Raw genomic sequence first — 25,238 nt, forward strand, 5'->3', positions numbered from 1 at the left:
ATATATACCACATGCGTGCCTGTTGCCCATAGAGGTTAGAAACATTAGATCCCTTGACACTGGAGTTATGGATGGTTGTAAGTCATCATGTGGATGCCGAGAACCACTAATCCCAGGTTTTCAGCAAGTGCTCTTAACCTCTGAGCCATCTCTACAGCTCTGCTGAATACATATTTAAGATTTGTTATTATTAATGGTGAGCGTATGTGTGTGTGTGTGCTTATGTGTGTGCGTGCATGTATGTATGTATGTACCACCATGCACTTACAGGTGATTGTGAAGCCAGATCTCTTAGAAGTGGAGTTATAGGTGGTCGTAAGCCACAGTGTGGGTGCTGGGAACTGAACCTGGGTCCTCTGAAAGAGCAGCAGTGCTCTTAACGGCTAAGCTGTTTCTCCAGTTCCAGAAGCTACATATATAGTCTTTGACTGTTTCTAAGTATTTCATGAGTATCAAAGACGTTGCTAGAGAGCCCTTGCTACAAAGACTAGTAATTCACGCATGGCCATAACTGTCACGGACTCGAAGCCTGGAGGGAAAAGGGAGAGATTTGGTAGAGATCAAATACAGGAACATGCAAAGGGCGCAGAGGGCAGACAAGGAAGGGGGTGTTTCCTTCCTCTGGAGAGAAAGGGAGAGAGAAGCAGACACACAACATGTCTTAGGAGTCTCAAAAGTCCACGGAGCATGAACACTCCAGGTATAAGACTTGGAATCTGAACCAGGCTGGCGTGTTGAGAGAAAGCAGTTCAAAATGGTGGGACCTGGAATGTCTCAGGAGCTGGGATCTTAGTCAATAGGCCAGTGTGTCTCAAAGCGTGATTCAGCGAACACCTGCACCAGGCTCTGTCCAAGTTTTCCTGTACAGCTATGTATCTGCTAAGATGCAGAGCCTCAAGATGGACGGGGGAAGCGAGGAAGAGTGAGAATTCACGAAGCTCTCAGGGTGGTTCCAAGGTGCAGAGGAGGTGTGAGGACTGCTGATGTAAGCAACGCTCGGCCGTGCATGGATATTTTAATAAGAGAAACAGATTGATTTTCACCAAGACGTTTTCCTAGGCAGTAGTTCTGCCCATGACCCTAAGCTCCAGTGCTTACTGCGGCGAGGTGTGTAATATAAATGATTAAGTTAGGCAGTAGGTGTCAGAAACGCAGGGAGATGTGGGGACCGTGTCAAACCAGCCTCTAAATGAAGCAACCTCAGCTCAGTTAATTGTTGTCTAGGAGGGAATTTCAGTCCAGTGCTATTCCTATTAGCCTATTCACTTTTTCAAAATGAACCGGTGGTATTTGTACAACAAACAGCCTAGGAGGATGGGGACAAGGCTTTCATACCAAGCCAAGTGCAGCGTGTTTACTGTGCATTATAAATTAAGGTCCCCTAAGCTTCAACTTTGTTGCTGTAAAGTCGCCCACAGAGGGGCCCCTTCACACAGCCCCACCCATGGGAAAAAGGGATAGGGGACTGTGCTCATGTTGCAAATCCTGGCAGTGCTGAGGCGGGCTAATCTTTAGGGGGTGGGACTCAACGCAAGGTAGTTAGGTTTGAGGTCCTAGGTCTTGGATGGGATTGACGCTGGCTTCTTGGGTGGGTGAGCTGTTGCGTTACAAGTTGATCCCCACATCCCTGGCCTCTTCTGCTTGTCGTCAGTCTTTCTGCTTCTCGTCCATGGTGAGACACAGCTGTCTTGGAGCTCCGGAACTATTAGCCAAACAAACCTCTTTTCTCATGAAACATGGAGACTCAGGTACCAACACACAGTGGATTGAGAGAGTGGCGGTCAACCTTATTGCCGTACCTGCCATCTCTACTTACAAAGAAAGTGACCAGCTCTAGTTTAAATTTATCCTGTCCTTTGTGACTTAACTGTCAGGAGCAAGAAGTAACCAGGCTCTGACAACATAAATTAAAATCTACTCTTTCCCCAACAACAACATAAAGCATCATGGTTTATGTCCCAAGAAGCAAAAGGAGATAGTTTTCCGTGGGGAATGTTTTTACGTCGTGTAACAAGAGTCCTCTGCACTTTGCAGCTTGAGCAAGTGGGTCCTCATTATCAAAGCTTTACCTCTCACTTAGCCAGTGCTGGACTTCAGGGCCTGCTATTTGAAGCCCTCCAATTCTCACACAAGTTTTCAGTAAGGCTGACTGAGAGTAACAAAAGTAAATGGACATTCAGTGACTTGCACAGATAAGCGGCGTGTTGTTGGAAAATTACAAGTCTGGAGACACATTCCCCAGGCTGATAAGGCACTTCCGCAGGGATCCAGGACCCAGGGTGCTTTTAGCTTTTGAGTGCATTCCTTTGACTTACAAAATTCATCCTCCATTTGTTACCTTGGGGTTGCAAAATGAATGTTTTTCTCTCCTTTAGCTCCCATTTGTGTCCAATGTAAGAAGGAAAGGGGTGGGGGCAAAGGCTCCTGCAAAGCAAATCTGCTTCCATTTAATGAATTTTCTAGAGAGCGCCACACAGCAATTTCCCTGTTATTTTATTAACCAGATGTTACATCTAAACCCCAGGTGCAAAAAGGGCCAGGAAAGGGTGCCCTTCTGCTGGATCTATAGCTTCGATCCTCACTGTCCACCCAAAGTCCACAGGTCATTTAGCATGCGGTCACCAGGGTTTCTATCTGTTGCATCGTGAGTGCCCTTTTCCCTTTTTATTGATGGATAACATTCCATTGTGCAAATACATTGTATTTGTGTCTACGAAATGATGGGCATTGGCTACTATAAACATTTGTCTATTTGAGTAATGCTGCTATAGACATGCATGCACACGTGACTGAAGGTTTTTATTTTTCCATCTCTACCACAAAGCTGCCACGTAGCTGCCATGCGGCAGCATTTGTATGAACATATTCTTCTTAGCTTTCTTGGATATATACTTATGGCAGAAGCATCACTTCAACTTTTAAAAACTGCCAAACTGTTTTCCAAAGAGGCGTCCCACGTTTTATAGGCCTATCAATCAGTATGGACAGGGGTGGAGGCCCGTGGTGACTCACTGTAGTGTGTGCTACAGAGCTCGTGTGTCTTTCTGAGCATATGTTATACGTTGATACGAAGGTTTAAAATCACATATTCTGAGCCTGGCGGTGGTGGCGCACACCTTTAATCCCAGAACTCAGGAGGCAGAGACAGGTGGATCTCTGTGAGCTTGAGGCCAGCCTTGTCTACAAGACCTAGTTCCAGGACAGCCAGGACTGTTATACAGAGAAACCCTATCTTGAAAACACACACAAACAAATACATATTCTGTAACAGGTGAAGGGTTCACACATTTCATTTTTTTAAATTTTTTCCCCAGAAACAGGGTTTCTCTGTATAGCCTTGGCTGTCCTGGAACTCGCTCTATAGACCAGGCTGACCTTGAACTCACAGAGCTCCGCCAGCCTCTGCCTTCAGAGTGCTGGGTTGAAAGGTGGGCGCCACCATCATCTAGCTTCACATAATCTATTTTTAAAATGATGTACCAACAACCAAAAATAAGAGGTAAACAGACACAGAAGTTTTTAGGTGTGGTAGCTGTTGTAACTTTTTCTTGAAAAAAAAAAAAACTAAAAGTGGCACACAAGAAAAAGATGCCATGAGACAGAATTCACATGAGAGTTTTTCTTAACTGGGGAAAGGGGACTTAAAAAGGAGGAGGTGGGAGATGGGCCTCTGGGGCAACAGAAGAGAAGAGAAGAGAAGAGAAGAGAAGAGAAGAGAAGAGAAGAGAAGAGAAGAGAAGAGAAGAGAAGAGAAGAGAAGAGAGAAGCAGAAAGAGGGGGGGAGAGACAGAGAGAAAGGAACAGAAAGACAGGGAGAGAGAAAAGGAGAGATAGGAAGTGGGCAGGGCCCTTTTAAAAGGGAACAAAAGGGAACCTAGTGAATGTGCACAGGAGGCGCTCTTGGTGGCCACAGCTGAGGACATAGCCTGTCAGGCCAGTGCAGATGCCTGAGTACTAACAGCAGCCCTACCCACCCCCAGCCCCCCAAACCCCCGAGTTAAGAATATTTTCTAGTGTGTGGTCTCATGACATGACAGCAGCTGCCTAAAACATCTCCACGTGTGGAGTCACTTTAAATAATTACTTCTTTAATTTTCCTTTCTTTTCTCTTTTTGATATAGCCTTCACCAACCTAGGGCTGTCCGTGTAGACCAGGTTGGCCTCTACTCAGAGAGACACACTTGCCTCTGACTCTCTTCGCTGGGACTAAAGATGTGCAACACCGGGCGGGGTTAATGGCTTTAGCTGTTGTTGTCAGTGGATCCTTGATGGAGATGGAGCTGCTGATTGTGAGTGGCCCTGTCCAGTAGGTTGCTGGGTCAACAGGAGAAGGGGAAGTTGGAATCTGCGTGAGGGCTTGGACCACCACGACCTCCGCTCACGCAGCAGCCGCCTTAGCACTGATACAGATTCAGTCGGCTCCCAGACTTCCAGCCCAGCTCTGGGGCTTCACCCTCCAGCCTTCTCGCTCCAGAGTTTTCAGCTTCTCAGACTGAGCAGTTCCTGGTTTTCTCAGGTCTCCAACTCACAGTCACCACGAGCCTCCGCAGCCTGTGACGGTGCAGGCAGATCGAATAAATCACCTCCTGTAATCACACACACATTTCTCTAGGTGCTGTTCTAGAGACAAATACAGGCAGAGCAAGGGTATGCTTGGTGTGGCTCATCTAGGGGCTCAGAATAATACGGTTTTTTTTCCTCTAAAAATTAAAAACGACTGGCGTATAAATCTCCTCTTGTGTTTGCGTCATTTACTGTCACTAAGGCCCTGGACAAACAGTGAATTCTTCCCACTGGGTTATGTGAGCCTTTTTAAAGTCGCTTTAAAAACATGAATGATAAATACGATTTCCTTAACAAACCCAACAGATGGCTGTGCCACATACAGTAAAGAGGAGACCTTGGGGCACGACCCCCTTGCAGCGAGGCTATTGGGAAGATGGTGCTGCCTGTGGCTCAGCCTGTTTGCTATGTCAAGTTCCGGACTCATTCTCCTGTAGCGCATGTGTAATCTATTCGGTGAGGCGCCAATCAGCTGAACTCAACGCTACTTGCTTCCCTATAAAGTCACTGTAATCATATGCTGCCTCACAAGTATAAAACTTAATTATTAGCTGTAAAACCCTAAGATCCCGAAAGGATAGTAGTGTTCTGGATTCAGCATTACATCACAACAGCCGGGGGAGGCCAAGATTCCCACCGTAAATGTGCACAATAAAAACCAGCAACACGCACTTACATAAATAAGCCTTTCATTTACAAAATAGTAACTTCAGACTTCAGGCTTTCCTGAGTCGGTCAAAATCGGACTCCTCTGTACGAGTCAGAGCCCATGTAATAGCACATGAAAACAAGATGGAGGCTTATTTCCTCTTCCATTAAAACAAGCCAGATGGTTGACATCTTCCTGGGATCAGGACATGAGCCCCCTTCCACCTCTCCCTGCTGCCGTGACTTTTACCTCGAAGGCCACAGCTAGGTTTTAGTAGGATCGCTGCAGTTCCCACCATCAAAGTCATGCTTTAGACATCAAAACAGGAAGAAGGGCAAAAGCAGAAGAGTCGACGCTAATCAAGCGGTGCCTTGAAAATGAGGGAGCCCTGGGACTTCCAGACGGCTCAGTGGGCACCGCGAAAGCCCAAGGGCCCAAAGTTCAAAAGGTCTCCCCTAAACTCCACATTCGCATGTACCCACAACCCGCAGGACCTCCCCACAACACAGACATACATCCCCCAAACAGATGGAAGCAGGTACGCCAAATGCAAGTTTTCCAGAATTTTTAACTAGAAAGAATAAAGAATTGCACACAGAAGATTCTAGGAGAGCTAGGGAGGCGGTGCAGTGTGTAAGAACAATTGCTCTGCCATCACAAGTACCTGAGCTCGTGTCCCCAGCATTCACATAAAAAGTATGCTTGCAATTCAGTAGAAACAAGAGAGAAACGGCTTTGCCTTCCAGAATATTTAGGGTTTTCTTCAACTTCCTGCTCCTTCTGCTTTGGGATATTCTGGGGACATGTTTGAGACAGTCTCAAGAAGGATGTGCTATAGTAGTGACAGATTGCTATAGTAGTGACAGATGGCAGCAAGTGGGAACTCTTTACTGCTTTGGACACACCAGTGGCCTGCGTTTCATGTCAGGCCTCAAGCTGGAAATAGTTGGCTCCGGCTTCAACTGACTCTCATCTTCTTTTCTGAAACATTCAGGACATCCCCAGCCATAAGCATTTCTTGCACCATTTGTCTGATTTAAGAGAGATTTTTTTTTTTGGGGGGGGGAACTTACATGATCAGAAAACATTTTATTAACTAAAAATAATGCTGTATTTACTCAGTTAAAATGGATTTAATAAAAAGTGTCATGAAAAAATTGTAGAGGATTGAGCTGACTAGTTTTAGGTCAACTTGATACAAGTTAGAGTTATCTGAGAGAAGGGAATCTTTTTTGTTTTGTTTTGTTTTTTTGAGACAGGGTTTCTCTGTAGCTTTGGAGCCTGACCTGGAACTCGCTCTTGTAGACCAGGCTGGTCTCAAACTCACAGAGATCTGTTTGCCTCTGCCTCCTGAGTGCTGGAATAAAAGACGTGTGCCACCAACATCCGGCTGGATTTTTTTTTAATTTATTTTTTAAAAACAATCTTTTCTCATTTTACATATCAATCCCAGTTTCCTCTCCCTCCCCTCTTCCTGAGATCAGAATCATGATTTAAAAGGGCCCAGCCCACTGTGGGTGGTGCCACTCCTGGACTAGTGGTCCTGGGTCCTATAAGAAAGCAGGCTAAGCAAGCCATGGGGAGCAAGAGGGAAAGCAGCACTCTTCCATGCCCTCTGCATCAGCTTCTGCCTCCAGGTTCCAGCCCTGTCAGAGTTCCTGTCCCGACTCCTTTCATTGATGGACTATGATGTGGAAGTGGAAGCCAAATAAGCCCTTTCCTCCCCAGCTTGCTTTTGGTCATGGGGTTTTGTCACAGCAATAGCAATCCTAAGAAGACCAGGACTGTTTACTGCATAGTGACAGAGAGCTTGCACATACAAAGCCATGGTTTGATTCCGTCACAGCAACATAAACAATAAATAAGTTGCATGCCTTGATTTTGTTTGCTCTGGTAGTTCAAACGCCTGCGACAGTGCCCGGTCCATAGTTATATCAGAGAGATCAACACTCTAATAAATGAGCAAATATCTAAAGCCTCAAATAATTTTCTCCTTGCCCTTTCACTACCTCCTTCTCAAGAACCCCCTGAAGTCACGTTCTTTTACTTCACAAAGTCACATAGAAAGGAAAATGGTTTTAAAAGGGGGAAAGTGTTAATATTAACATACTCTCTCTACAAAGTATCTGTATTTTTAAAGGAAGATTTATTGATGAGTTAAAATTAAGATATTGACGAAAAAACTGGCAACACTAAAGTTGAAAACAATTGGATCAACAAACTTTCATCAAGAAACGGAAAGAAACTGAAAGTAGGATTGAAAAGCATTCTCAACAGGCATGGTGGTGGCGCACGCCTGTAATCCCAGCACTCGGGAGGAAGAGACAGGAGTACAAAGTGTGTTTCAGGACGGTCAGGCCTGTTACACAGAGCCTGTCTCAAAAACAAAGAAACAAACAAACAAAAACAAAACAAGAAAAGGAAAGAAAGAAAAGTATTAATCTCAGAGAAAACGCATCTTTCAAAATACAAAGCAAAGGTTACTGACGATGAACAAGGACTGTACTCCAGCCTCGGTGCCCTGGCTTTGGCCTTAACTATTCACTAGTGTATCAATATTTTCACAGCACTACTGGGTATCTTCTCCCATCTACAATTCTGAGAAAAGTATCCTAATACATTCTGGTTCCCCATCCACACTCCCGCTTCTCCCACTTCCTCCCTCCTCTTCTATCTTCCTCCCCTCTCCCACAGAAATCTGCTCCCCCATCTTCAACCAGCCTCCCTTCCCTTTCTTCTTTGACAGAAAGTATATCGCCTGCTCATTCTGCTTTGTAACCCAGTACTCCAGGAAGATTGTCTTAGTTTGCTTTCCATTGCTGTGATAAAACGTTGGCCAAAAACAGCTTGGGAGAAAGGGTTTATTTCACCTTATAACTCTTGGGTCATGCCCATTGCTGAAGGAAGTCAGGGTAGGAGCCCAAGGCAGAAACCCGAGGCAGGGACTGAAGCAGAGGCAGGCTTGCTCCTCCTGGCTAGTTCAGTTTGGTTTTCAGTACAGCTCAGGGCCATCTACCCAGAGTGGCACCGGTCACAGTGGGCTGGGTCCTCCCCTATCAATCATTAATTAAGAAGATGCCTGGCAGGCCATTTGATGGGATATTTTCTCAACTGAGGATATCATGTGCGTGTTCTCTGATGAGGTCTGTTTTCACTTTTTCAGCCTGCTTTGTAATTGTTTTTCCCCCTTATTGCTGCATTTCAACGTTCTTTATATAATTGGTCCTTCATAATTCAAGCTCTGCATACAGATTCAATCAACTGCAGACTATAATATTCCAGGAAAATATCTGTACTAGATTAGCAGAGTCTCTTGTCATTACCTAGAAAACACAGTACATAGAATTTATATTGTATTGGGCATTTTAAGTATCCCAGCGATAACTTAAAGTATACGGGGGGGGGGGGGGATGCATAGGTAATACACGCGCACTAAACCATTTTTACATAAGGGCCTTGAGTACCCATAGATTTTGGCATCTTTGGAGGGGAGAACCTGGAATCATCCCTAACAGATACTAAGATATTGTGTATTCTGGATAAGTCCTTATTGGTCAAGTGGGAGCATTCTTTGAAAACTAGTCACCCTCAAGCAACTAGAAACATTGCTTAGCAACTGGACCAAACTGGGCTGAAGCATAACACAGAACAAAAAAACAAAAGCTCCAAGGCTCTAAGGACAGGGGCCATCTGGAAGGCTGTCAGCAAGAGCTCACTAGGCTCCGAATGGTGGAGCTGAGGGAGGCTCCGGGGGCTGCTTGGGGCAGAGCTTGACAGCAGCAGGCCAGCCGAGGACAAATCAGTCCAACCCACCTAAGTTTCGGGGAAGCTGGCTTTAGGGAGGAGCCCGTGCCGAGGTGAGGCAGAGCGCAGGACGACCAAGACGCCCGCGAGAAGGAAGTAGCCCCACGGGCCCCGCCCACCAAGCCGGCCCTAGCTGACTGACCCGGAAGCGGTTGTGCGTAACGCCGCGCGGTCCTGTTCCCTTTTCCGGTCGGCGTGGTCCTCGAGCGGAGTGTCTTCCGCAGCCGGCCGTTCACCATGAGCGTCCCGGCCTTCATCGACATTAGCGAAGAAGACCAGGTGGGTGCGCGCCGCGGGGACCGCGGGGCGGCGGGGGTGGGGACCTCCGGCAGCGGGAGGCGGGGGCGCGCTCTCCAGCCCGGGTCTCGGCGCGCGCGCGGCCGACGCTCAGGACGCAGGCCTGGTGGGCATCGGGACTCGTTTGAGTCCCCGACGACGACCTAGAATTTTCCGCGGACAGGGCGCGGTGTCGGTGAGGTTCGCGTGTGGTCGGCGTAAGCCGTCCGGGAAGAGCAGCTCTGAGCTGGCATCCGAATGCTGGTCCTTGAGGGCCTGCGTTTTAGGCGGTGACCCGCGCCCGCTGTTCGCACAGCCCCACCTGTCAGCCCCGCGTCTGTGCGGAGAGACGTCCGCACCTGAAGTGGACGAGTCGAGGTTACACCTCGGCATACAGGACAGATGCTTCTCGTTTTCCTCATAACAGAAGTTTAATTGTTTGACATCCTTTTTTTTTTTTTTTTTTAAGTTTTCCGAGACAGGTTTCTCTGTAGCTTTGGAGCCTGGCCTGGAACTCACTCTGTAGCCCAGGCTGGTCTCGAACTCACAGAGATCTGCCTGCCTCTGCCTCCCGAGTGCTGGGATTAAAGGTGTGTGCCACCACCACCCGGCGGAATGACATTCTTTTAATTTTATCGTCTGAAGACGCTCTCGTATTCTTTTGCGTGTGTTGTGTGTGCGCGCGCACATGATGCCCTCTGACAGAAACCTGAGGTTCCATATGTTAAACAGAACGGAGGGAGGTATGCGCACACAGGAAGATACAGAAGAATACAGAGTAGTTGATGGAATGGAGTCGTGTTACCAATAATTGACTAATGTCTATCGAAAGGGTACTTCCCCCCAGGGTCTGTGACTATTGTCGCTGGTCATATTGTACAGTGCTTATGTTTCTGTTGGGTAATGCATGAATTTCACACTAGTCCTTCCTTTCAGGCACATAGTTGGACTGCTACACCATTATGTTCGAGTCCGTTTGACTGGAATTAGTTGTCTGTCTTGGTTTTCCTTATTTCTGTCCCATAGCTGCTTGTGGTCAACAAACATGATATAAAAAAAAGTTAAACTTGATTAATTCTTAGGAAAGGGTTTGTAAAGCAGGAAGTGAACAAAGCTTTTTAAAAATCTTGACTGGATATATATTTGTGTCATAAGGAAGAATTTTCAGAGAGGGTTTCTCAGTGTAACAGCCCTGGCAGCCCTGGAACTCGCTCTGTAAACCATGCTGGCCTCGAATTCACAGAGGTCTTCCTGCCTCTGCTTCCTAAGTGCTGGGATTAAAGGCATGTGCCACAATGCCCAGCCTATACCAACTTTTTATATGAGGTTGCTATGTTATTGTTTGGAAAAATAATGCCATCAGATCTCTGTGATTATTTCCTGAGGTAGCTAAACACATTTGTGGGAATAAAAATATTAGTTATCTCCTCCAAGGTTCTTTTGGCTTTGTCCACTTGTGCATTTTCTGTTTTGCTTTATTTTGTGAGAAGGGTTTCACCATGTAGCCTTGGCTGTCCTGGAACCAATGGAGATCCCCCTGCCTCTGTCTCAAGTGCTGAGACCACAGCTGTGTTTCTACACTCCCTGCCACCTGTGCATTTTCTAGTGAAATTCTTTCCTCTGCTGCTTCCGTTTTTTTATTTTAGTAGATTTAAAAATCATCTGTATGCATGTTTGACTACATGGATGCCAAACCATCAAAGAAAAAAAAACATTATTAAAGATCATAAATAGGGAGTAAAGCAGGAAAAAGTCCAAATTACTTATCTTAGTAATTAGTTGTTTTGATTGGACCAAAAGTTCTTTCTGACCCTAATCAGATCGACTTCTCTGTGGTCCCCATCCCTCCCAGCAGAAATCCCTTGGGTTATGTGAGAAAGCCTTTGCTTCCGACTGGAATTCAGCAGGATGAGGGTGACATGAGACTGGAGATGATCTTGGTGAAGTGTGGCTGCAGGGGCTGGATAGGGGGAGAGGGAATCAACTTGAAGGCGATTAGTTGGCACTTGCATGTTACTTTGGAAACAGGGCAGATGGGTTTGATAGTGTTTTGTTGTGAGTCAGTTTTACAAATGGACATAGAAATTAAGCAATCCTATTTGATTCACAGGCAGCTGAACTTCGTGCTTATTTGAAATCAAAAGGAGCTGAGATCTCAGAAGAGAACTCAGAAGGTGGACTTCATGTAGATTTAGCTCAGATTATTGAAGCCTGTGATGTGTGTCTGAAGGAAGATGATAAAGGTTTGTTTTAATTCTTTGTACAAAATATTTCTTACTAATCATAAGAGAACTTCTTTACCTAAAAATTTTTCTTAGCAGTTATATGCTTTGGTTTGAGACTTTTAAGATTTTTAAGCAGCATGGAAGAGAAAATACAATCAAAATATAGGAAAATATTTTTAAATTAAAGATTTTTCAAGCAGTTGTTTTTAATATAATCTTTTCATATAATTTCAGGTTTTTTTCTGTTAGACCTGTAAAGTAAGCCATTTTGGGGAAACTTTTTTTGAAAGTATATCTGTGTTTCTACACATACTAGTTGTTGATGTTTTAAAATGAACCGAAGAGGTTTGGATAGGCATCAAAGAGGGCATTACTTCAAGTAATAGATAATTGTTGGGCTGCTCCCCATTTATTGAGAACTAGAATTTCTGTACTGTGAGTTCTGAAATCCTTGTTAAGGTTTAGAGATTAAATTTTGTGTGCAGTTAATATCTGTAATACTTGGAAGTGAGTTAACCAGCTAGAAATTTAACAGCCTTTCATTTCTAAGTAATTCTCTATGTGAGGCACAAAGTTTCCTTCCGTTGAGATACCCTGACTTAAAATCCAGCCAGTAATTTCAAGATGATTGGATCCTATGCCAATAAAAACCGTAACAGAAAATAAATGATTATGTAAATCATCACCTGTCTTCTGAGTATTGGCTTTGCAGTGGTGCTGGTGCAGTGTGAACTCATGAATGCTGTATACTTACTGTTCTCCCTGAATCAAGTGTCTTCTCAGACAGTCGCCAAGCTGTAGCGACTGTGCACTGAGACACTAGGAATAACATACTGAACTAGACATGCTGAATGCTGTATCTCTCCTGGCTGTGTTCTTGTTGTCTATGCAGATGTTGAAAGTGTGATGAACAGTGTGGTATCCCTCCTCTTGATCCTGGAACCAGACAAGCAAGAAGCATTGATTGAAAGTCTGTGTGAAAAGCTGGTCAAGTTTCGGGAAGGTGAACGCCCTTCTCTGAGACTGCAACTGTAAGTTTTAAGACTGCAAGAGGAGGCTGGAGATGGCTCTACAGAGGACCTGACTCCAGCTCCCAGGCAGCCAGTACTTCCGGCCTCTTCTGCTACACATACAAATGCACTTTAGAATAATAAAAATAAATCTCTTTTAGAAAAAAAAGCACTCAAAGGGCTGCTTGTATGGCATAAATTGTAATTGTTAAAAGCAGGAAGTTTGGAATTTGACTGTTGGTAGCTTTTGTTAGCAATGTCTTGGGCAGTCTCTTAACTTTCTGTGCCCCAATTCCCTCCTTTGTACTATGAAGTGATTGATAGTGCTGCCTCAGGTTTGTTGTGATGGCCAATAACCTCAGTACTTTGATTGCTGACCTCAGCCATTGTTACGTGTTTGTTAAACCAGGCTCAGCAACCTTTTCCACGGTATGGATAAGAACACTCCTGTAAGATACACAGTGTACTGCAGCCTCATCAAGGTGGCAGCATCGTGTGGGGCCATCCAGTACATCCCAACTGAGCTGGATCAAGTGAGTGTCTTGTGGAGTGCCTATTCGGTTTGTAGGAAATGTAGCTTACTTAGGATGTAAGCTGACATAGTCGCAGCTCTGTGTGTCCTGAACTTTATCTCTGTTTCTCCTTTGGAGAAGTGTGGGGTTGTAGCCTAGGCTGACATCTGACGTGTCGTGTAGTCGGGGATGAGCTTGAACAGATCCTCTTGCCCAGTCTGCCTTCTAAGAGTTTTAAACTGAACATCTGCTGCTCAGTTGTGTTAATAAGTTCTTTCCTTTTGTAAATCTTACTGTAGGTGAGAAAGTGGATTTCCGACTGGAAACTCACCACTGAAAAGAAACACACCCTCTTAAGACTACTTTATGAGGCACTCGTGGATTGTAAGAAAAGGTATGCAGAGTACTGCACTTATGATCTCTCCAGCTATTTAAGTAGGCGGGGACATTTCTTGACAAGTTGATCGAGTAGTTCTTTGTTCTTCACAGTCATCAGAATTCTATTTCTTAGATTTTTAGCTACTAAGTTAAAAGATAATTGCAAAGGCTGACTGGGTCAGAGGCTGGAGATAGAGCCTAATTAGTAGAGTGCTTGCACAGGTGAAGCCCAGACTTCCATACCCAGAAACACTTGGGCCAGGGGTGGTGTGTGCCTCTGGTTCTGGCAGTGGGTATTCTACTCCATGCTGCCCTGCTGTGACAGCATTTTTAACCCCTTGTCAATAAAGGGTTGAGAGGACCATTTCAGATGGAGTGCTTCTCCTCTGTACGAGGGCGGGTGTGTATTTCAGTGTTCAGGCTGTAGAGTCAGGTCTCTGGACCTTGAGCTCACCTCTTGCATGACCCTGAATAGAATAGACTGTAGAGTCAGGTCTCTGGACCTTGAGCTCACCTTTTGCATGACCCTGAATAGAATAGACTGTAGAGTCAGGTCTCTGGACCTTGAGCTCACCTCTTGCATGACCCTGAGTAGAATAGACTGCTTAGTGTAGCTCTAGTACTTCAAAGTGGAAAGAGTACTACTACTCCTTACCTTGGGTCGTTAAGGACATCACAGATGGGGTTTTAAAGGCTTCGTTACTAAGCAAACACTGGTTAGTGTTAAATGTGACTATCTTTCCCTGTTATACTTTGCATTTTAAAATTCTCCTTTAGGAGTTGAGTTGATTTTTTTTTTTTTATAACACAGTGGTTTTAGGTTGATGGGTGTTGTGATTGTCTGTGAATGTCAGGTGCATGGTGGAGTTGATAATTCCACTCTGGAAAATTTATTATCATTATTGCTTGTTTGGCTCTTAGTCTGTTATGTATTGAAAGGAAATAATTGAATTCCACAGCTTTCCCAGAGAAATAAAGGTAGGTCAGTGACATCTACCAGGGCTACTGGACATGTCCTGGTGTTAGCTATTAGAATATACTTCACTACTGAATACTTTCTCTTTAAAATAAATGTCCTGGTGTTAGCTATTAGAATATACTTCACTACTGAATACTTTCTCTTTAAAATAAATAAATAAATAAATAAACTAACTAACTTCAGTGTGTGTGTTTTATTTTTATGTGTAGAGATGTTTTGTCTGCACATCACACGTGCAGTTTAATGACTGATCCTAGTTAGCTAGCCCGTTTATGTCCTGTCATGTGGTACATTTTGTTTTAAAGATTTATTTATTTATTCTGTATACTGTGATCCATCTGCAGGCCAGAAGAGGGCACCAGATCTCATTACAGATGGTTATAAACCACCATGAGGTTGCTGGGAATTGAACTCGGTACTCGGTGCCTTTGGAAGAGCAGACAATGCTCTAAATCACTGAGCCATCTCTCTAGCCTCTATGCTGTGCATTTTAAATTGAGTATTTGGTTTTTAATAAAAAGACTTGTTTAGTCAAGATGTACTAGATCTTATACTGTGGTTGCTGGAAGACATGGTGTGCCTGGGATGGAGAATAAGACAATTAACTATGACTAGTCCATGAGGTTTCTTACTGTTTTCCTTTGGATTTTTATAATTCACCTCTGTGTTTAAGATGTTAAGGGCCATATAACTATGCCTAGTAAACAGTTCCTGCTGTGCTTCTCAGGCTGAATGCAGATAGAAAGGGGAAACCTAGTCTTTCTCAGCTTAGCAATAATGAAGATCACCAATTAAAGGAAGTAAGAAAGGCAAAGGTAAATGTTGGGTTTGTTTGCTTGATGTTTGGAGGTACTGGGACTATAGACCCAGAGCCTCTCACAAGCACTCAGCCACTGAGCTACATCCCCAGGCAAGAGAAGCATTTTATAAGCATCCAAGTTGAATAAATGGATTCAATTATTCTATCCCTTTTATAATAGTAAGAATTGACCATCCACATAATTTTAAGGATAATTTAAATTGGAAAGCTATTTTAAGCAGTGATTTAAATGCCTGATGTTGGCTCAAGAGTCACACTGTCCTAACAGCTTACCTTGAGCCTTTTTTACTCACCTCTTCTTTGCCAGGCAAATCAACCTGCCCTGCCTTCCACCTTGTTTCTTGGCAAAGACTAGAATGTAAAGGGAGATTTCCTATTTGGGGACCTCAGCTTGCCTGTCATACCTTGAGAACAGCCATTTTCATCACTGTTTTATATATGCATAAGATCTACAGAGGATGAATGACCAATAAAATTCAGACCAGTGAAATGATGGCTTTTTTTTTTTTTTTTTTTTTTTTAAGTGATGCTGCATCAAAGGTCATGGTGGAATTGCTTGGGAGTTATACAGAAGACAATGCTTCCCAGGCTCGAGTTGATGCCCACAGGTAACATTGAGCATTGCTTGGGTGAGCTACAGAATTCAGCTCAGTAATTGACATAATTTCTGCACCTGCCAGCAGACCAGGGTAGTTGGTAGCACATTAAGGATTGACAGTACATGTGAAATAGCCGCTTGGTGTTACTGTACAGGCTGTGCTGTTTATGGCTAATAAGCACAGCCAAAGAATTAAAACTCACTCTGACCTCAGTTTCTCTGAATAAGGTTTGTAGATAGGGAAAAGTTTGCTTGGCAAAATTTAACCAGTTGTTAATGAGAAAATAAGGATTTTCATAGTCCTAGATTTAACATAACAGTGAGGCTAGATTTAGATTTTTAGGAAATTTCCATGTAGGGTTATTACTGCCCATGGACTTGGACACAGCAGGGGTTGACACGCAGAGAGATAATGGCAGAGGCCCTACTTTGAGAATATCAGTGTTTAAACTTTCACTCCAGATCTTAATTTGTATTTACAAGATGAGTTTCTTGTTTCTCTGAGTATCTTTCATGATCTCTAATATGGTCATGAGAATGGTCTGTTAGGTTGTTTTAAGGGTGAGTGGTCATGACAGCAGTCTATAAGGGTGAATGAGATGTGACACCTGTGAGCTCCTGCTGTTGCATTACAGGTAACCAAGCACACCTCAATAAAAAGATACCGGTTTTAACCCAAATTTGCATCTTTTGCTTTTGGATATTGAACTCTTAATTTACTGAATTAAATAAATCTTCTGATATGCAAAGTAGTCAGAAACAAGCTAAGATTTCAAGGCCCAGCTTACTTTTTGTTTTCTTATCAAGGTGTATTGTGCGGGCACTAAAGGATCCAAATGCCTTTCTTTTTGATCATCTTCTTACTCTAAAGCCAGTCAAGTTTTTGGAAGGCGAGCTTATCCATGATGTAAGTAGTTTGTCCTTTGGTGTGACTAGTGTTCTCTCTGCAGTCTTACATAGTAAAGCAGAAGTCCCCCTTTGTATGGAATTCATGCAGCAGAGACCCTACCCTCTGTGGGGAACAGACTGGTATTAATTAGGATTGGGGTCAGCTTTATCTACTTGAATACTGTTCCTGTATCTTCTTTCTTGGTCTAGACATGTTGAACTTGACTAAAACACGTTTTTTTTTTTATTGCTTAATATCACTGCCCCAAATTAAGATAAAAAAAAAAAAAAAAAAAAAAAAAAAAAAAAAAAAAACAAGAATAGCCAGTCTTGGTCCCAGCATTTGGGAGAACAAATATAGCAAGACATTCTGTTAGAAACAAAACCAAAGAATAGTTCTGAAGTGCAGCTAGTTTTGTGCATTGTTTTCCATTTGATCTAGGTAGTTTAGTGCTCACTGTACTTCCTTATTGGGTGATTATTTTTATTTTTTAAATGAACTAGTTGGGTGGTTGGGCATTAACTTAAACATGGAGAATTATTGTTAGAAATTAGTGTCTTAAAATCTGAATGTACATCTAGCTTCTGTCTTGATACAATTTTGTCTCTTATCTCTAGTTATTAACCATTTTTGTGAGTGCTAAATTGGCATCGTATGTCAAATTCTATCAGAATAATAAAGACTTCATTGATTCACTTGGTAAGTGTTGGGTTTTGATTGTTGGGGTTTGTTTCTTTGTTTTGCGGGGAAGACAGGAATGATCCTGAGCCATTACACCTTATTTTAAAAGCTGGTAAGACTTGACGAAGAAAGACTAATGGTTAAGATTGATTTTTATTATTATTTGGAATGTTTGATGGTGTGTAAAGAATAATGTAGTTGCAGAATTGTATCAGCCCGGGGCCCCTTTTAGTAAAAAACATTCAAGGTAGTGATATTTTGTTTGTAATCTAACAAATAAAGCTTGCCTGAAGATCAGAGTGTAGAGCTAAGCCACTAGTTAGCCATAGAGGCCAGGCCACTTGGCATACACCTTTAATCCTAGCACTTGGAAAATAGAGGCAGACGCATCTCTGTTATTTCAAAGCCACCCTGAGCTACATGGGATTGAATCTGTCTGAAAGACAAACAGAACTCACACAAAGGTGATCGATCAATCCCAACACTTTTGATTTCATGCCTTCAGCACTTGGGATCCCACTCCTTTAATCCCAGCACTAGGGAGCTGAAGACAAGGGTGACATGGCTAAGTGGAGAGAGGAATATAAAGCAGGAGGAGACAGGAGCTCAAATGCAGTCTGAGGATTTGTAGAGATGGATGCCAAAGGAGCATTCAGTCTCAGGGAGGGACTTGTCTGAGGTTTCAGAGAGATAGCGTTCAGTCTGAGGATTTATAGAGACAGGATTGCCCCCTCAGTCTGAGGATTGTTAGAGGTAAGAACTCTCTAGTGACTGACTGCTCTGTTGTCTGAGCTTTCAGCTTTCACTGCGATAGCTGATTCCAAGTTTTTATTATTAAGAACAATTAGAATTAGTGCTACATCTGGTGCCCAACGTGGAGTTTGATCCCACGACCCTGAGATTAAAAGTCTTATGCTCTACTGACCGAGCTAGTGGGGCTACAATTAAATATATGGTTGACTCCACTGCCAATGGATGTGTAGTGATATTTGCATAGTAATAAAAGCTCTGAACTATATTTTGAAGACAGCATAAGAAATCTGATTTTATCTTTGGTGTTTTTGTTTGGTTTTAAATAGTTTTCTATTCGTATTAAAATTTTAGTTACTGATGTGCGTGTCTGTGTACATACATGTATAATGTCAAAAGAAACTTGGAGGAGTCTGCTTTCTCCTACTGTGTGTGTCCCAGGCATCAAACTTGGGTTGTTAGGCTTGATGGCAAGTGTCTTTCCTAGCCAAGCCATTTCTCCAGTCTTTGAATGGGTTTTAAATATTCTAAAACTCATAGGTTTTGTAAGTCAACTGAAATAAAGGGAGTTTATTTTCCTGGTGGGCAGCAATTAAAAGACAGTAGAGGTTGATTTGTGTTTCATATTAAAATGGAATCATTAGCCTTATGTGAGATGTAGATACTGAAGAGGACTATTGGAATTTACGTGACTAAACTCATTTTGTAGTTTGGTTAGCCTTAATTCCCAACACCTGTACATTCTGTACAGCTGTTGGTTTGGGGGAAGGTTAACTCACTTGAACATATGGCATTTGAAATACACCAAGATTAAAGAGATGCATGAGTGTCTGTGCTGAATACTTTGCCAGGTGCACTAGACCCAGAAAACCATATTCTGTCCCAGTTAATTTGCTTTGTGGCATGAAGCTGTGTGATGGAATGTTAATGTCAGCAACCTCTTTATTTACGCACCAAGGCAAAAGGAGTAGTAATTAACACTTTGACACTCCCCCATCCATGTGTAATTGACTGTTTCAAAGGAGCACTGGTTCATAAGCTATTGCATGCATTAAAACTGCGTTTTCTATATTGCAGCATTTTAAGACAAGGGTCAGTGACAATGCAGAAATTGCTCAATGATGCACATTTTTTTATTACTGCATTAAGGTTTTGACATATTAGTAATGAATAAATGTTTCCATAAAATTAGATTTTTTTATAACTTTAAAATTGAAATACGATGGAGAGCCCTGAGCCTTCCTCTAGGAAGGGAGCCCAGTTCATGAACCAAAGCGCTGCTGCCTTCAGATCTGTAACTCAAGCTTCATCTATGTAATAGTTTGCTTTTTCAGAACTGTACAGGCTATACATTTGGTTCCTTGTTTATAAAAGTAATGGCCATAAATGTGACTTGTTTTTTAGACAAAAAAACCGATTTCATGCAATTCATTCCAGGAATAATCTTCATTCCTTTGATACCTTTGTTTTCATTTACAGTAGGGTCCTGCACAAGAGCATCAGTAAACTATTTAAGAGGTATTTTTAGAGGCTTAGAAAGATGTCTCAGTAGGTAAAGGTATGTGGTGCGCAAGCATGAGAACTGGGGTCAGATCCCAGCACCCATGTCAAAGCTGGGAGAGGCAGTCTGTGCCTGCTATCCTAATGCTGGTCATGCGCCAACAGGCAGAATCAAGGTCTGCAGACTAGGCAATGTAGCTGAATGGTCGGAGCCATGTTCAGTGAAAGCCTTTTCTCAAGAAAGGTGGAGAAGGGATAGTAGAAGAAGACACAGCTTTACTAACCTGGTCCATAAGCTAAGCACAGGCATCTCTGCATGCAGTTTTTAATCAGACCTTCAGAATTTGAAAACTCAGTATTATTTTTCATACTCAGAGGATTCTGTTTATGCACCTAGAACTGAGATTGCAAAGGGATTTTTTTTAGAATCTTTTAATACTTACTCTTTGATTGGAACAAATTCCTGACTGTTAATTTATTGTGCCAACTAGAAAACAAATTTCCTAATTTGCCTTTTGTTTTTGAGCATCTTCACTGTAAATTGACTATTTTACAGATACTATAGGAGAAATGGTATTGCATGTTTATATTGGAGGTTTTATATGTATTGTTAGATATTTATTGTAGTGAAAACCAGGTTATAAGTATTATATTCCACAGGTCGCATTAGATTGTCAAAAACATTTTTTAAAATTAACATTGACAACTTGGGCCAATTGTATCATTATCTTGTGTCAACCAAATTGCCCTAACATGTCCACGTGTAATCTGGTGTTACCCAGTTGCTACCTTCTTGCTTCAGAAAGTTAATCACCATCTGATTTGCATTTGTTAATTAGGGTTAATGTGCACTAATTAATTTTTCGATGCTTGTAGATTACCATTAAACTCAGTAATACTTACTTGTGTACCTCATTCGTTTGAGTTATGATGATCATGTTATTTGTTGAATCTGTGCCAAATCGGAAGCCTGTATCATAATTACAGCTAATTAACAGATAATCATGCCCTGGATTAACGGGCTTCCCTTGTCTTCCACTAATACATGAATGTTTTAACTGTCATTTTATTCGTGGGTGCTTAAAGAACTTTAACAATACACTTGATAATTCAACTACTTTTTAAAGCTTGTTTTGATCATAAAGTACCGTCAAAACAAGTACATTAACACTCTGCTATAATTCTGCATAGGATCCGGTTAAAGATTCAGAGCTAGCCAAATGTAGCGGTGCACACCTTTACTTCTAGCCCTTGGAGGCAGAGGCAGGCAGATCTCTGAGTTTGAGGCCAGCCCAGTCTGTATAATGAGTTCTAAGACAGGGCTATGTAGAGAGACCTTGTCCCCCCCCCCCCCTTAAAAAAAGGAAGGGAAAAAAATTCAAAAAGCTTTAGAATTTTAAAGTTACTTTGTGTTTTTACACTCTTTTATAAATGGGCTTAAATTCTCTGCCTATAATTTCTACTTGATCCCTTTTTTTTTAAGAAAAAGGATTACTTGTTATGTTTATTTCTACTCACAATTTTTTGTGATCTGAATAATATACTGTGTATGATTAGAGATTATAATACAAATACTAAATGATTTGTATAATTTTATTCTTTAGCTTTATTAAACATGCATATCTGCTAACAGTACAATTTTAATTACTGAATATGTTGGCCTGAAAATGTTAAATGATAAACAAATCTTGATAGTCCTGATTTGCAAATACTAAATCCAGAGGAATCAGAAGGGAAATATAACTTAGTAAGATAGGTGAGTTGGTGCAAACCTTTAATCTCAGCACTTTGGAGGCAGAGTCAGTCAGACTGGCAGCTTGGTCTACAGAGTGAGTTCCAGGACAGCCAGGTCTACACAGAGAAATCCTGTCTGGAAAAATAGAAAGAAGGAAGAAAATATAAATTATAGTTGCTAGGCAAGTACTACACCATCAAATATACAAAATAGAAGTTCTGTTCACTAAGAGCTCTTTGTTTAAATAAAATGACTCTTTACTTACTTTCTAGTACTAGTACACAGAACTTGTTTAAATGAAGAGCTCTTGGTGAACATAAGCTTTATGAAATTTAACTATGAAATGTGCTAAATATATTTTTTATTTCCTAAAAATTACAAAATATACAAAGTCTTTAGGACCTTAAAATATTATTTGTGGCCCATGCTTAACTTTAGACTTAATCACCTATATATTCTGTTATTCATTATTATAAGATAATATAGTTTAGAAAAAAATCAGCACTCTAATGCCAAATATAACTTGTCAGGTTCGCTCTATGTAAATGCTCACACATATTGACAACTGCACCTTAAGTATGGTTGGTTGTGCAAACCTTTGTATGGACACTCAACCGGGTTCACTGTTCTGTTCTTCAGGCCTGTTACATGAACAAAATATGGCGAAAATGAGACTCCTCACTTTCATGGGGATGGCAGTGGAAAACAAAGAGATTTCTTTTGATACAATGCAGCAAGAGCTACAGATTGGAGCTGATGATGTTGAAGCATTTGTTATTGATGGTAAGACAACAGAACATTTCTCATTGCTTTTAGAGTATCTATGATATGGATCCTAAGATTATTAATTTGTCTTTTTTTTTTAAATATTTATTTATTTATTTGTTATGTATACAATATTCTATCTGTGTGTATGCCTGCAGGCCAGCAGAGGGCACCAGACCTTATTACAGATGGTTGTGAGCCACCATGTGGTTGCTGGGAATTGAACTCAGGACCTTTGGAAGAGCAGGCAATGCTCTTAACCTCTGAGCCATCTCTCCAGCCCAAGATTATTAATTTGAAATGCACTTTATGCTAGTAAGCCTGGGTTGTTTGGTAGAAGATATATTTGTTTAGCAGGTAATCAAATTTATTTGTAGTAGAATGAAAAGTCTATATATAAATATATAAACTCTGTGGCTTTGGGCTTTTGTCCTGTTTCTAAAATCTCACAGTGCTATTTATAGTGGTTAGAAGCAAGGGCGCTTCCGTGGGCATGCTGATGGATGCTCTGATCCTGTCACTCTGGAGGCTGAGGCAGAAGGACTACCATAAGTCAACTGGGGGTACATACCAAGACTCTCAAAACAAAAAGAACAGGAATTTTAGCCCACATCTTGTCCATTAAGAGTGTTTCTTACTCTTCCAGAAAAATGGAGTTTGCTTCCCAGCACCGATGTGGGCAGCTCACAACGACCTGTGTGTCTGTAGGACAGGAATGTGGACCTTATTTGTAATCCTAAGGTTAAACACATTAATGCAAATAGAATGATAGACCTGTTAACCAAGAATATTTTTCCAGGCTTTTTAATTTTGAAGTTAGAAAGATTGTACAGTTAATATATACAACTGTTGGCTTGGCTTCTGATAATCTAAGTTTTCAGTAGTTGTCTAAAGAAGTAATTCTTTATTTGAAGGCTAATGCTCCCCATGAGTAATTGTGGAACAGAATAGAATTCATTGTTTTGACAGGGTCAAAACTATGACTCAGGCTGGCCTAAACTCAAGACAGTTCTCCTGTCTCAGTCTCTCATAGGCTGAGATTTTAAGTGTGAGCCACTACACCTGCCTTTTAAACTGGAGTTCGCAGTAAAAACATTATAATACTGAATGGTTTGCTCTAGTATTCATCAGATACCACATAGCCTTCCTCCTGGTTAAATTTTCTGTATTATATTCAAAGAGCTAATTTTTTCTAAAAAAAAAAAATAATGTTATCTACAAATGTAGAGTTTTATTCTGGACAGTTGGTCATACCTTAGAAATCTTATATATAACTTAATGTGTAAAAATCTCTTCCAGCTGTAAGAACTAAAATGGTCTACTGCAAAATTGATCAGACCCAGAGAAAAGTAGTTGTCAGGTAAGAACTATAAAATTTTTGCTTCCTTCTGTAGGACGGTTTAGTTTGTTCTGATTACTTAAATGTTTAGAGAACCAAGGTAGTGTCCTTACGAGTTGCCTGTAGTTAAACAGTGGCTGTTTATCATAATTTTATTAAGGTTCAGACCGAATGTGATTAGCTTATTTAATGAAAGAGCCCTATTTTCCAGCACATTTCATTTAATGGCTAAGCACCGGCTAGAATACTAATGACTTTGTGTCTGCTTTATAGTTGTTGGAGAGATCAGTATGGTAAAAGAGTTTCTAAACATCTAATGCTTAAATTCTCCTTTAACTTTAAATGATATTTAATTTTGATTTAAAAAATCTTCAACTGTATAGTGTTTTGAACGAATATTCAACAGTTAAAAGGTTGACTAATACTTTATTCTTAATTTTTAGTCACAGCACACATCGGACATTTGGAAAACAGCAGTGGCAACAGCTGTATGACACTCTTAATGCCTGGAAACAAAACTTGAACAAAGTGAAAAATAGCCTTTTGAGTCTTTCTGATACCTGAATTTTTATGCAAATAATTGTTTTTTCTTTGAGGGAAGAAATGTTTTAAGTCATAGTAAAATGCTTTCAATTAAAATTTGACTAGTCTGGCCATTTATTTTTTCAGTTTTAAGGAATATCACAAACTCTAGAAAACAAACTAATGTTAAAAAAGGGACAGTTTGTCTTAATCATAATATTTGAATTCTGTAAAGAAAGGAACTAACAAACAGTGCTTTGAAGGAATTATACAAAGGGAAGATAAAAGTTTAAAGAGGCCTGATGCTAACAGCAAGCTCTGCAAATACAAGATGAAGTCTCCATCCTACTAGAAAAAGTTGGTGAAGTGAAGGCAGCTAGCTGTAAAGCTTAGATGATCAGTCAGTCTTTCACCCGAGTGTATCATGTCAGGTTGACTACAGAAAGCTTCTGTCAGTCTTTCACCTGAGCTCATCAGTTTGACTATGACACTTATCAACATTTAGTCGCTTGTTTTTTCCAGCATCTCTTCTGCTTTTCTTTTTTTGGTCTGGTTGCTGTTTTCTAAGCTTAGCAACTTTTCAATCTCATTTAGTTGGTTTATCATAAGGCTCTGCCAGTCTTTGTTACCAGGTGAAAAGGTGAGTAGATCAGGAGTGTCTGTCACCTCCTTTGCCTGTGAATTGCTTTGTTGCACAGTTGAAGTCCAAGGTTCTGCTTTCACCTAGGAAAGACCATGTTTATTTCACCATCAAAATTACCATACAAATGGCAGTGAGGACAACCCAGAACACCTGCAATCAGAGTGGAGAGTAAAGCTATCTCATGGCTGACTTAAGAATTACTATAGTAATCTGGCAGCAGTGGTCCCTAATGTGAATGTCTGTCTTATGTAGTAGCTCTTCAAACACTTGTGTATCCCAGGGATACTGCAAATATTTTTTGAAAGGTCTTGGGCTTTGATGAAATAAAGTTAAAACTGCAGATAACTGTCAGTCTGTCTTCCACCCACCCCAGAAATGTCTGTTTGGTAACTCTGTCAAAGTGGGAGAAGACTAGAAATTCAAACAGTTAAGCTCTTTTTTTTTTTTTTTTTTTTTTTTTAAAAAAAAAAAAAGGTCTTTTCTGCCAGGCTGCTGACACTATTGAGAAGAGCAGGAGGAGCATTGAGGCAGAAGAGGAAAGCTGTATTCACAAAACAATTTTTGTTTTAAGAGATGTTTTTTTCCCTGATACAATACTTG

General features: G+C 41.4%; 2 protein-coding genes and 1 long non-coding RNA gene across 3 annotated transcripts in view; 2 read left to right on the forward strand and 1 right to left on the reverse strand.

Annotated features, from left to right (window-relative positions):
- The first annotated feature begins 9,138 nt into the window (after nt 1-9,138).
- On the forward strand, nt 9,139-24,117 carry Eif3m (eukaryotic translation initiation factor 3 subunit M). Its single transcript, XM_050146983.1, has 11 exons — nt 9,139-9,295; nt 11,403-11,535; nt 12,410-12,548; nt 12,937-13,060; nt 13,339-13,433; nt 15,741-15,824; nt 16,622-16,721; nt 17,321-17,402; nt 22,009-22,152; nt 23,434-23,494; nt 23,917-24,117. The coding sequence occupies exons 1-11, from the start codon at nt 9,254-9,256 to the stop codon at nt 24,035-24,037; spliced, it is 1,125 nt and encodes a 374-aa protein (XP_050002940.1). The 5' UTR covers nt 9,139-9,253; the 3' UTR covers nt 24,038-24,117.
- LOC126504589 (uncharacterized) lies at nt 13,440-14,575 on the forward strand. The gene is made up of 2 exons (XR_007592655.1): nt 13,440-13,910; nt 13,971-14,575. It is a non-coding gene; the product is annotated as an uncharacterized lncRNA (long non-coding RNA).
- Nucleotides 24,118-24,269: 152 nt separating the features above from the next.
- Ccdc73 (coiled-coil domain containing 73) overlaps nt 24,270-25,238 on the reverse strand; it is a 140,016-nt gene continuing 139,047 nt past the window's right edge. The window contains exon 18 of the mRNA XM_050146980.1: nt 24,270-24,718. Within this exon, the coding sequence (XP_050002937.1) occupies nt 24,497-24,718 (222 nt within the window). The 3' untranslated portion in view covers nt 24,270-24,496. The remainder of the gene's footprint in view (nt 24,719-25,238) is intronic.

This window comes from Alexandromys fortis, unplaced genomic scaffold, assembly GCF_014885135.2.
Source record: "Alexandromys fortis isolate MF-2015 unplaced genomic scaffold, M_Fortis_MF-2015_v1.1 scaffold_12, whole genome shotgun sequence".
Taxonomy (NCBI): Eukaryota; Metazoa; Chordata; class Mammalia; order Rodentia; family Cricetidae; genus Alexandromys; species Alexandromys fortis.